At 40.3% G+C, this 13,175-nt stretch overlaps 1 protein-coding gene across 20 annotated transcripts in view; it reads right to left on the bottom strand.

Annotated features, from left to right (window-relative positions):
• Window positions 1–13,175, bottom strand: part of GTDC1 (glycosyltransferase like domain containing 1) — a 171,411-nt gene that overhangs the window by 82,376 nt on the left and 75,860 nt on the right. For 18 of the 20 annotated variants that reach the window (XM_051810349.1, XM_051810364.1, XM_051810346.1 and 15 more), the window contains 2 exons: window positions 8,332–8,499; window positions 4,826–4,999 (listed from right to left, as the gene is read on the bottom strand). The exons of 1 other annotated variant lie outside the window; for it this stretch is intronic. In XM_051810349.1, coding sequence (XP_051666309.1) covers window positions 4,826–4,999; window positions 8,332–8,499 — 342 coding nt within the window. Of the gene's footprint in view, window positions 1–4,825; window positions 5,000–8,331; window positions 8,500–9,788; window positions 9,885–13,175 lie in introns of those variants that run through there. One more of the 20 variants, XM_051810361.1, reaches the window with a different exon arrangement.

Here is a 13,175-nt window from a genome sequence, read left to right on the forward strand (position 1 = left end):
GCAACCAATCTGCTGCCAAAGGCTCCAGAAAGGAAAGTCTCCATTTTATGCCCTCACACTGCACTTTCCTCCCAGTGGGTGCCGTGTCCCAGATCCTCAGAGCATCCCTCATTCTCGTTGTGTAACTCTTGGTGTGCCAACACCGACCCTCAGATCCCGCTTGAGGCAGGTGAGGAGGAAAGACATTCAGGGCAGTAATTTCCATCAGCCGGTTTTTCAGCAGCGAGCCCCAAGGTAGGAGCAGTCTATTGGCATTATCTAATTATGCCAATGACCCATAAACCATGGTGGAAGGGAGGCTGTGCCGACCAGAGAGGGCACAGTGCTCCATGGAGGTGCCTGAGCCACCACCAAAGGCAGCAGCGACCCCCAGAACCACAATCACTGTCATTAGCAGAGCACTCCACCTAAGCTAATGTATGCGATTTCACTGGAAGGCTAATTAGCCAAAAACTGCTCTTCTAAGGTGAACTGCTTCCCAGATGCAAGATAGTTCACTACAGCTCATGTGAGCATCTCTCCGTGCAACGCAGACATGTCCCCAGTGCCCACCTATAGCTCTGGGCTCTTATGGATTCCAGTCTCTCCTTGCTTATTGACATCTGCATTTTTCCAGCAGAGCTAAGCTAAGTTCAGTCCTGCAAACCTGGCCCAAGTGATGCAATTTTTTTAATTTTCTCAAAACAAGCTCTCCCACATGTGACAGTCACGTTTCTGTACAAGAAATACTGTCAACATCTTTTAAAAACTTCTGCTTTAGTCAGGAACTCCCTTGACTGGCCCTAGAATACTCTCTAATCTGGAAAATTCTACCTCTCTCACATTATAACTAAAAGAACATAAACCCAAATTGTTTAAAATGTCCTGTTAACTGTACTAAGTTATAAAAAGCAAATGAAGAAGCAAGTCTGAAATCTATAATGCTACTTCAAAATGTGTAATGCAGATAGTACAAGATGCCCACCAACAAGTTTCACTTAAAAAAGTGCTATTTTTATTTTCTGCTGTAATCCTCATTCTCTCATGTTTCTTTGATATTATTCCACCTTAGTCCAATGTGAATTTTGAGCTCTTAGGAACATTACCTCATTCTTGCTTATAAAAACATCTTCCTTTTCTACCACAACTTGATGATAATAATAAAGATGTACTACAATCAGAGGAACGGTAATAATAACCAAAATCTAAATTACAATTTTCATTGGAATGAATTCCAAAGAGCACATAATTTGACCCCACTTTGCTGACTGCCACAGACAATATGGGTACAGATGGGATGAGAGAATTCATATAACATCATAAAATGGTTTAGGCTGCAAGGGACCTTAAAGATCATCCAGTTCCAGCTCCCTGCCATAGACCTTTCACTAGACCAGGATAGTGGATATCCAAATACCAACAAAGATCTTGCAGAAGTATTCCAGAGGGCTCTGCTGGCACATGGAGAAGTGAGTATCAAAGATAACATCAGTCAAAAGGGAATTGTCTTACTAGACCATCATTTTCTAGTTCAAAAGTGGAAACAGATTATATCAAAATAGACTCTATTGATTGTACAATAAAAAAGAATAGGATTTTATTTATGTTACAATTGAAAATATACTAAAATTAAGTCAATGTCAACATAAGTGTGAATTATGATGTATTTAACTCACTGTGCTATAAAACCCCAGTCTGATACACAGCACATATGGCACAGAAGATCAGCCACTGATCTCCATCCCTTGCAACACCAATGCACTGTGGAGGGACAGCCTTAACTTGGAGGGGTCTTTTGTCTCCGAGCTTAAAAACACCTTAATATTTATTTCTACATAATATACTTCACCAGAAGGTACAAAGAGCAGAATTTGAATCAGAAATTATATCGGGTGAGTATATACAGAGTAATCGTGGCACCATGGGATGCATTATGGAAGCTGGTTGTTGTCAGAACCAGAAAACAGGAGGATTAAATCAGTAAATATCTTATTCTGCTAAATCCTGAAATCCTTTCATCTCTTCTCATTGTCAGATAAGGACCACAGTCTGGTGGTTTGCTCTGGGAAACACCAACACGTGCTCTTATGACAAGTGTTTATTGAAAAGAAGATTCTTTATAAAAAAGCATCAATAACTTCCTCTCAGAAATAGAAAAGCAGTGGTTAGATGCCCATTTGAAATATTTAAATACACATTACACACGTATAGTGGTACTTCTAAGGGTATTCACAAGTGTTTCCTATGGTATCCATCATTATACCTCCCCTCTTGAGTGATCACTGACTATGCTGCTTGTGCTGTTTGTGTGCCCATCACCTACAGTAATTATATTAAAAGGTAGATATTTTATAGGATTAGCTCCTGTGACATGATCCTTTATTACACTGGCTTTGATCAAGGCTCAGATATATTTTATTTTGCCCTACAACTGCAATATTAATCTAAAATAATCTAAAAAAGCTCACATCGCATGCGTGAGGGTGATTTCTTAGATCACCTCTCCCTCCCAAATCCAAATGTAGATTATGTTTCAGACACAAATGCACCCTGAGACATTCACACGCAAAATAAAAGAGGTCAAAATAAAAAAATAAAAAAACTCCACCCTGGTTATTTTGCCTTCAGAATTTTTAAATATTTTCCCAACATCTCAGCAAAATTATGCATTTTAAAAAGACTGCAGGCACTGAAATGATTGTCAGTCATGCAAATAATCACTTACTTACACTGTATGAGTTTGGTTTGGATAAAGCAAATTACCATTTGAAAATAACTTGAAAAACACTCTGGGCTAAGAGCTAGCTTTATAAATTTTAGCTTGGCCACAATTTTTCTTAACCTTTTTTTCCTCAATCTCCATTCAGTCACCATATTAATACAATCTAAATTAAAAAAACAGCATTGAATTGCCACAGGTGCATTCAACTTTATGTAAAACATGTAAAGAAATAGTAAATAGTGGCTGCAGCTGAAGGTCAAAACCTAAAGAACTTCAAAGTTAAGCAGAAGCAGCCCTTTCTTCTCCTTTTTTTTACCCGGGGATGATACTGGGCTTTGTCTAAACACCTCAGATCTTACATCCAGAATTAGCTGTTGAATAAAATATACATTAGAAATAATAGGGCTGTCATTAATCTATATTTCTAATTACTCTGCTGTGAAAGTTTTACAGTCATGCAGTTGTTTATGAGCACCTTAATTTTGTTCATCCTGTTGAAAAGAGGTTTTTGATGTAAGTCCAGCAACCACAGTAAAAGTAGGAAAGGTTTGTGCAATGGGATTTAATTCAAGAGCAGGACAGTAGAAAAGCTCACAGGAAGATGTGAGATCTTCCCACTGTAGCAGTTTGGGTAGCAGGCTAATGATTTTACCCACCTAATCACCTCCTGCTTTGGACAAACGATCACTGTGTGTATGACTTCAGCCTAATTTGTCAGATCTCGTCTGACCCCATCTGCCAGGGCTGACAAGTCCAAAAGAGCTGATTTAATATATGAGACAGGGTTATCATAACTTCATCTCCGAAACCAGGCTTGGGCCACATGACTTCCTAAGGTATGCCAAAACCACGAGACCCTCTGAAATTGGCTCGATATCAAATATGCTGAGCACCCACAGCATTCCCTCGCGCCTGAAAAACCTGGTCTCTGAGAAGGAATAGAGATCCTCAAAGATACACAGGTACTGTTCTTCGCTGCCAGCCGAGTCCCAAAGGAACACTGGAAGATTTTAACCCACTTCTCAAAAGTAGAAGTTTAAAGATTTCACTTTAGACGTTGATGCCTAAATGATTTGCATCAGTGTTTTAGAATACAAAGTTTTCCAAGATACTGAAACTCAAGCCTTGCAGTGTGAACCTCAGTGAGTGCACGACCTCAGCTCCTGCACTAAAAATTTCTCTACCTCAAACTACCACAGATGTATATTTAGCCTTTGAAATAACTGTAAGTACAGGCTGGTCAGGGACAAAGGTCTCAAGTGTGGCCAGAACTTACTATCAGATCAAAAGCCGGGCTCTTGCAAAGTCATTACAGTGCTTTCCATCTTTATTTCAGTAAAAAAATGTACCCAGCTTGGTGTTGGTTGTAAGAGTATAATCAAATTGCAGAATCATACTCTATTTAGTGCTGGTCCCATTGAAGCAAAGTTCCTGTTCGGTGGGAGGAGAGTCCCTTATAAGAGGAAAAACAATTGTGCCAGGTTTAATCAAAAGTGAAAGGGATCCAGAGAATGTTCCCTTTGAGCCACATAACCCACCGCTAATTTCAAGACGGGCTCTGAAACGAGGGTAATAAAAAACGTCCTTCAGAGTAACCAAGGAGGAGTGAAGAGCAACTCTGGCTGCAGCTAATGCCAACATCTGCAAGTCTGCTCCCTGCCACAGGAATGCTTTCTGCCTACCTGGAAAGCCATAAAAGAGGTAGGGGAGGGAGGAGGGAATAAAATCCCACCGCAACACCACCGAGGGAAATATCACTCCTTGGCTACAGGCTTATCATTTTTACTGTTCTCCAGCATTTCTCTCTCTTCCTTGACCTCCCCCGAACAAATATATACAGAGCCGAGGAGCAGGAACTCCTTAAAGACTAAAACAAGTGGGAAATCACTAAAACAAGTGGGAAATCACTCATCCTGAATGATGCAAGTTTGCACGACAGGCACCGAGGACAGGCTTGGCTGCCTGAATAGCCCCTGATTATTGAAATACATTTATCAATTAGGGGGTTTTGCATATTATCAAACTCTTTCATTAACGATGCTTTAGCTGATTAGTCAGAACGTCACCATAAATACAGAGTTTTGACAGGCTGGAGGCAATTTATGACGTGGAAAATGTACTGACCTGCTCACATCAGGAAACCTGACTGGAAAATAAAGAACTTGGCACTTCGGTCTGATTATTTTTTCCAAATCCTTAGGTCTGTGGTCAGGAATCAGCTTCATAAATTTTCCAATGGACGTAAGAAATGATTCCATATTAAAAGCAGAGTTGAACACCACAACATCAGCAACCAAACTGTAAAAAGTGGTGAAGATTAATGAACATACTGCCGCCACAAAAGGAACGGAATTATTTTACATGCAGTGAAAATAGAATATATTTTCTTATAAACAAGCAAAAGGTGCAAATGAATACTAATCAAAATCAGCCTCTGCATGTGAATTAGGGATAGCACATGTACCTTAACCAGAAATATCTTGATTTCTGTCTATTCAGCCTTTGAAAAAATGTTTAACCTTTTTTAACTAATAATAAATTACTATTTTTAATGTGAAGGAGAACACCTTATTCTTGCTGTGGATTTTTAGTCACAAAATGGGAAGAACAGTATTACTGCCATACTTCTTAAAAGCATTATAAACAGGTAAGACTCGTTGTAACCTGACTTTTGGAGAATTAAACTCGGAAGAAAAGGAAAATTCCTTAGAAATATTCCTGTGTAATGAAGGACAACTTACGTTTGGTTACCCTACCTTCAACTGCCCATGTGTGTCAGGTAGCAGGATACTAGAGAAATGGGAGTGTTATTTTAACCTCTGTGGATATAATCCTGATTAAAAGGATATTCATTATATATATATATATATATGTAAAAAATAAAAAAATATATAGCATACAGTACCAAAAAAAAGTTTTAAAAAACTTTACATTAATATGCTCAATTTGACATATTAATGTAATGTTTTGTTTTTACTGCTGTGCTTTAAAATCGACCAGATCAATCATTTTAAGATGCAATTTAATGACAACATAGGGCTTATTTCTCCACTTAGAGTCAGTCTGGAGAAAACAAGAAGCTACCAAAAACCTGAAATATCTGGAAATTTATCCCGGCAGTGCTGCCAGAATCTGAGCTACACCAACATACAGGCAACACTAACAGAGGTAAGAAATGCTTTATGGCCAGTTGGTTTTCTCAATATGTTATATATTGTAATACAGACCCATGGGTCATAAGATACATGGAGGACATGTGTTCATAAGTCACCAGGGTGGTGAAAAGTATATTTGAGGTGAGAGGCTGTCATTCATCCTCACTGCATCTCTCTGCTGCCTGGTCAAGAAAGAGAACTGACACTGCTCACCAAAACAGCAGGAGTCAGCAGGAAAAGCAAAAAAACCCCAACATTAGAGAGAGAAATAATCCTTTTCAAGCAGGCTGTGGGAGCTGAAATGCTTTCTGGCATCCCATCCTCTTCCCCACCTACGGTTTTTAACCCCTTAGTGCCTCAGTTTGGCAAAAAAGTCATCTTTTCTGCACTGATTTACAGATGACACGAGGCAGTGCAGGAGCCCTGCACGTTTCTTTGCTGCTCTCTGACACGTAGCAAAGGCTCCAACATCATCATCTCAGCTTCTCTTGTGCATGAAGTCTTATCTGCCCTAACTTTTTCCTGCAGGCTCTGCAAATCGGTGGTAAATTAGAAAGATTACCTCTTTAAAAACATCAGGGACAAAAACCAGAATTCTCCTTCTTAGTGTTCCAAAGCTTGGTGATATTAATGATCACCAACCTGAAGATTCAAAGTCCTGTAATTTTAATTGTCTCCGAAACCTCTGCACAATACTGGAAAGATACATTTTTGCTTTCTACCACGTATGGAAGATGGGAAGATGGCATCTCTTTGCAGATGTGGAGTAAGGAAGAGCACAGAGGAGATGACTTCTATCTTCTCTTAAACTGGGGTTTCTGCAGCAACAGAAATGGGAGGTGAATATTATATAATTTCATGGAGAAGCTATTGGAGGCTGCAGGAGATACAATGGAGAATCTATTGCCCCATCCCTGGAAGTTGTTCAAGTCCAGGTTGAAATGGGGTTGGAGAAACCTGGTCTAGTGGAAGGTGTCCCTGCCCAAAATGGGGGCTTGGAACGAGATGAGCCTGAGGGTTCTTTCCAACCCAAACCATTCCATGATTCTACGAGCTGTAAAAGTCATCTTTTTTTTTTTTTTTAATAAGAGAAGATACTTAAAACTGCATATTTTGAAGATGTTTGTCAGTTTACAACACATGCATGAAAAATAACTGTCATAATAAAGCAAAACATATATACAAAAAAAATATTCCTTGCCTGGTGCTGAAAAACACTTCTTTTTGTTAGAACATCTGAAAATGGCTGCTACTGTTTTCAAAAGATCTTTCACTCCACTTTCTTACTTTACAGTTCAGTAAGTGAAACATGTTGCAAATGCTGTGGCAGAAGCAGCTGCAGAATGGCCAGAGCATACACAGATCATTATTTGAGAAATTTCAACATCAACTGGCTTAGATTATAAAGATGCAAAAGCTTAACGTTAACTTAAAATGCTCAATCCCCATTCTTAATAATTCTCCTACCAACAGAGAGGTGAGACAGACCACGGAAATGAATTTATTTCAGTTTAAAACAAGTGAGTTTTGCTGTTTCACTTAGGTCTGTGCAGTGCCTAACCACAAAGCTTTTCAGTGGTGCTGTTATTAACTTCTTTCATTAACTCAGATTCGAGAAATACATTTGTTTTTAGCAACAATAAAGGACCGCAGCCTTTAAAACGTCTGGGTATTTTAGCACTGCACAATTTCTGAATACTAGATGAAAGAAATATAAGGATTTATCTGGTATGTTTACTGCCCTCTCTTCACATGAAAAGTGCCGCAGTACGTTTTAATTTCTGTTTATTTCCCTAAAACCCTCTCTGTAATTTCAGTTGGATGCAGTAAAAGCTATGGCCAAGCAAAGAGCTGAGTAGCTGCAGCTTTGTGAAGCATTTGTGAAACAAAGCATCACTTACAGCCAAGGCACAGGTTAAAATCCTCACCAGCAATGGGCACACCATGGCAGCATCGGTGGACTTTATGCAACAAACTGAGATGACTTTTTAGAGTACATTGTTTCTGTCACAGCATTTTTAGCAACCTCTCCTCAGGACTCTGCTGGTACCTCAGTTTGCTACAGGGTCATTGTTTACAGAATCACAGAATGGCCTGGGTGGGAAGGGACCTTAAAGCTCATCTTCCAAACCCCTGCCATGGGCAGGGACACCTTCCACTAGCCCAGGTTGCTCCAAGCCCCATCCAACCTGGCCTTGAACACTCCTGGGGATGGGGCACCACAGCCTCTCTGGGCAACCTGTGCAAGGGCCTCACCATCCTCACAGGGAAAAACTTCTTCCTAATATCTAATTTAAACTTACTCGCTTTCAGTTTGAGGCCAATCCCCCTTGTCCTGACACTACATGCTTTTGTAAAATATTAATACAGAATAATTAATTAAAAAAAATTACACAGAGAAGGATTCCTCAGGGTTATGATGCTTTAGACAGAAGGACACCTTAAATAACACAGAGTAGCACAAGCAACACCTACCATGAAAGAACCTGGTTGTATCCATACTGAAAATCCCTTTCCTGGCATTTCTGGACAGGATATGCCAATTGGTTCTCATGGAAGTAGAGGACCTTTTTCAATTTGCCAAGGTCAGGGCGGAGGGCAGCGAGTTCAGCCAGGTTAAGCACCGAGCTTGCAAAGAGGATCCTGGAAAACAAGGAGAGCAGTGTTTCCTGTCGGTGAGTGTGCTCACAGGGGTCACCCCTTCCCCTTCCCTCCTCTCCCCCCCTCCACTAAGAAAAACATAACCCCTATAGGGACACATCAATAGCTAAGCCTTAATACCATGTAGCAGCATTCAAAGTTTTGATCTCTTAAAAAGCAGCTGCTAAGAACCCAACTAGAAAAGCACCGAATCTCATTGGTCTTCCCAGCTCGGTTACAGAGAGATGCAAAATAAAAAAAAAAAGCTGGATGGATTTTATTGAAAAAGGCAAGAAAAGCTGTATCTGAAGGACAAATGGAACAAAGATAAGGCTGACTAGGGAATACTTTGCTTGCCAGTTTCATTACACTTTACTTCTTTATGCAACCAACTACTGAAATTCAATATATGAGTAGGAATGGCACATGTTCATGTTATGACATAAACCCTTTTGATTTATGCAGTGCACTTATCTAGTATGGTCTGCTTTTCTTCCCCCCCCCCTCACCCTTTCTCTGTTTTACTTTCACATTTTTATTAGGTATCCTCTGTAATGAAATGTTGTTCCTACCCTTGCGCCCCAGTCCTGCCGCAGCACTCCTGCTATTCCACAGTGCACACCACTGCACGCATCCTTCAATTAGAGAAAGCAGGCACAAACAGCACTAACAAGCTGCTACCTTAGCCTTGTATAACTTCCCAGGCCATCAGAAAACGAATGTATTTAAATGTGTAATACGAAATCGCGACCCTACTGTAACCAGTGGTGGATTTCCCTGTATTTCACCAGAAGTATGGGAGCATCTCCGGGCCCCTGGCTCGCACTGCTTCCAAGCAAGCTGAATCCTGAACCTTCAGAGAGCTGCAGAGCCTCAGACATTTGTGTTCTGTGTTTCTTATCACAAGGGATTAAAAAAAAAAAATTGAGATCCGGTATTTATTGCACACAGAACATGAAGCTTTAATAAACTACTTTCCAACACAGCCTGTTTCTGAATTGGTTTTTTTTGCTATGCGCCATTTTAGTGATTCAGATTAAGAACTGATTTATGAAATGTTTTATTATTTTAAAATATTTCCAGTTTTTTCTATTTTTTCCCCTATTTTTATTCCCATTCTTCCTCTTTTAACACAAATTTTGTGTTCAAGGTTACTGCCAAACCCCCATCACTAATGTCATAAACTTCTGATTCTGGCTGTCAACCTCAAAACTCATGAACTTCCCCAAACGCTCATATATACCATAGTATATCATAGATATCACATAATATCATATCCTATGCTAACTTACGCCCTTCTTAGATAATCTGTATCTGCAGAACAAGCAGTTCCTAGAGAACAGATCCTGTATCCATCTTCATCAACCTGAGTCAATGCTGATCTGAAAGGCTTACAAAAGTAAGAGATGAATGTTATTGCCTTGTTCATCAAATACTTGATGGTTCTAGAGGGCCTGTCAAACAGAATGACAATTAAGATATGAGTACAGGTTGATTACAAGCCATACGAGTAGGAAAAAATAGTTTTACGTAAGTCATTACTTATTTGTCACCATGAGTAATGACCTGTGGACCTTGTAATGACCTGGGTGCCAGGCTCAAAGCAGAGGCAGGAAAGCTTCCTGGGGGCAAAGCAATATCCCTGCTCGAACACTGCTGTGAGTTTAGCACTGGAGCGACAAAGAAAAATGTAAACTGGAGAAAACGTACCCCAAAAATCACAAAAATGAGATGAAATGGTTGCTTGGAAAAAATCAGGCTATTGATGGGACAAGAGAAAATGGTTTCCCACTGAAAAAGGGTGGGTTTACATTAGACATAGGAAAGAATTCTTGGCTGGGAGGGTGGTGAGGCCCTGGCACAGGTTGCCCAGAGAAGCTGTGGCTGCCCCATCCGTGGAAGTGTCCAAGGCCAGGTTGGACGGGGCTTGGAGCAACCTGGGCTAGTGGAAGGTGTCCCTGCCCATGGTAGGGGGTGGAAGGAGATGAGCTTTAAGGTGCCTTCCAATCCTTTTCTGTGACAAGTTAAGAAGAAAACCAATGCAGGATAGCATCGATGAACTTGGCTGAGTTTGAAGGAAGAGAGGGGAAAAAAGAGATGGCACATTGGGACTGAAAACATGGGAAACAGCACAGAGAAAGGGTGGAAGTGGAAGCAGTGGAGGTGCCAAGGCTGACATGGTGACTGGAGAGAAAAGGGCAATGGGGAGACAAGGAGAGAAGAGATCCAATTTAAGCTTAGAGAAAACTATGTAGCTCTGAAACATCTGAACTTGCTCAGATTGACAATGGGATAATTAGGAGAAGAATATGAAAAAAAGATGGTTATAGCCACAAGAAAGGAAAATAGTGTGTGCAGTACTGGCTTAGGCAAACTGGAGGAATTCAATAGCATCATTAGAGTGTGCTGTAGGCTGGCTATGGCAAGAAGGACTGAAAACTTGGAAAGCTTGCAAGAAGTAGACCTAAATTTTCTTCACTGTAAATAGAAAGTGATAAGACTCAACTAACAAGCAGATCACTTATCACTGCCCAGCTCAGCACAATAAACTGGTGTCAAGAGAAAACTGTTGCAATGACAAGCAGATTCAGATTTAGAGCCTGAAATGACACTGCTTACGTTTCTTACAGCAAGAAAGAAAAATAAAAATAAACCCATTTATTAGAAAACACCCTCCTTGACTCGCGTGCGCTACTTCACAGCGCTTCTAGAATTTATCCCAAGTACGAGACGCTCTTACACTTGCTTCTTTACTGGCATAAAAGCTGTTAACTACCAGCACTAACCAATTTCCCCGGGTTTATAAGCTTAAATAGCACCTGACAGCACGAGCCCCCGTGAACATGCCCACAGAGCAGCCGCGTACGTGGCTAATGGACTCACGCAGGGCACTGGAGGATATGCTGGAGTGTATTTCCATTTAACACCTATTACAAGGGGAAGAAAGGAAAGTTTATTATAATGGAACGTGCGACATAAATATATGTCAGTTGTCATTCCGTGTGACATCAACTTTCATTTTACCTCGGGTTATTATTTAAGTAATAAATCCTAACAAGGTGAGCTTTATCATCCCACGGAGTGTATCCGGGAGGTAGAGACACAAGGTGATGGCAAGAACGCTCGAAACATGATAATTCCTGACAGCTGCTGCTTGAGCACAAGTTAAATTGAACAGTTTATCTCAGCATAAAGATGTTATAAGGTTTTATGTTTAATTTAAAAAAATTAACATAAAACCCAGAGAAAGCAGAGTTAGGCAATCTTTCACAAACATGACATACTACAATCACTGTATAAGCTGGATTAGTACTTATTACCATGCTACTAGAGAATTAAGCTGTTTTTAGACCACCAAAGAGCTTTAAATTGCAACTTTTGTCTCTGTAAGAGAAACCTATATTTAAAACGTCTGCTAAATTCAAATTAACAGCTACATCATTAACTTACCATCTCACAAAACCCCCTACAATTCAACCGCTATTATGGTATCCTTATCGAGACCTATCAACACTACAGCATTTAATACATACAGTACTCTTCAATAAATACAGCGTGTGAATCCTCACTAAACCTGTGCTGAAGGTCACATTCCTAACACACTGCCTTAGCCCTCCTCTCCAAAATATCCCTGAGTACTCTAGTGTGGGACAAATGACCTTCTCCCACAGAGCAGTAGCCCCACTGCCTTGGAAACTGGCCAAATTTCAGGGCCACCATCACACAAGCTGCAGTCTAACACTAAGCTTGTGCATCATCTGAATCAGTTCACAGTCCTTCTGAGTAACTGCTTGTGTGAAATCAGTTAAGTATGTGCTTAACTAATTCAAATATTCCTGGGAAGGAAGCTGAGCATTCCTGCAGGTTTAGAGCTGTGGCATGTCCAGAGAATGCTCTGCTCTTTGCTATTGTCTTCCCCATTATTTCACTCCAAAGGACTGAAAATCAGTAAAATATAAAAGCCTTTACTTTTTTTTTTTTTTAATTACCAGTAGACAAAATGACTAATACAGGTTTCCACTTATATCAAACAAATTATAATAGTGAAGGTGCTAAAGCATTTTTATTTGGTTTTATAAATCTTTGTGTCACACAGCCGTGATTTACTCTTTTATGGCATTGCCCTAAATCTTTCAATTAAATTCCCATGCAACTTAACTAAAAACACATTTTGCCTTCCCCTTGGGAGACCACACAGGGCATATTTATGTATCTATGGATATGGAGGCTGAACTCCACCAGGCTTATGGCACAAAGCACATTTAAAACAGCACCTGAGTTGTACTGGAATGTTCCCCCTGTCTGGCAAAAGCTCTGCCAGCACGAAGGACAGATGGACATGGGCACCTCAAGGCAGCACAGGTAAAAAAGAAGAACTGCTGCAGGATACGATCCCACAGTGGCAGTAGGGACCCTGCTTCTCTACAAATGAAACACTAAATCATAATTCTCTGCTGCAAAACAACTACAGCCACAGTAAAATGAGTTCATGATTGAAGACCTGGCAGTCCAGAAAAGAGGTACGAGCACTCTTGGTCTGCCAGGTGCAGTATTACAATAAAACAGACTTAAGATTTGGGTAGGAGTACAAATATGAGCCTCTTAGGGGAAATGGGTACTAAAAAACCACTGTTCAATAGATGGCACTGACTGAACCAGTCAGATGCTGGCACAGGTTG

The sequence above is a fragment of the Manacus candei genome, unplaced genomic scaffold (genome assembly GCF_025592945.1).
Source record: "Manacus candei isolate 608988 ecotype Guabito, Panama unplaced genomic scaffold, ASM2559294v1 h1tg000077l, whole genome shotgun sequence".
Classification (NCBI taxonomy): domain Eukaryota; kingdom Metazoa; phylum Chordata; class Aves; order Passeriformes; family Pipridae; genus Manacus; species Manacus candei.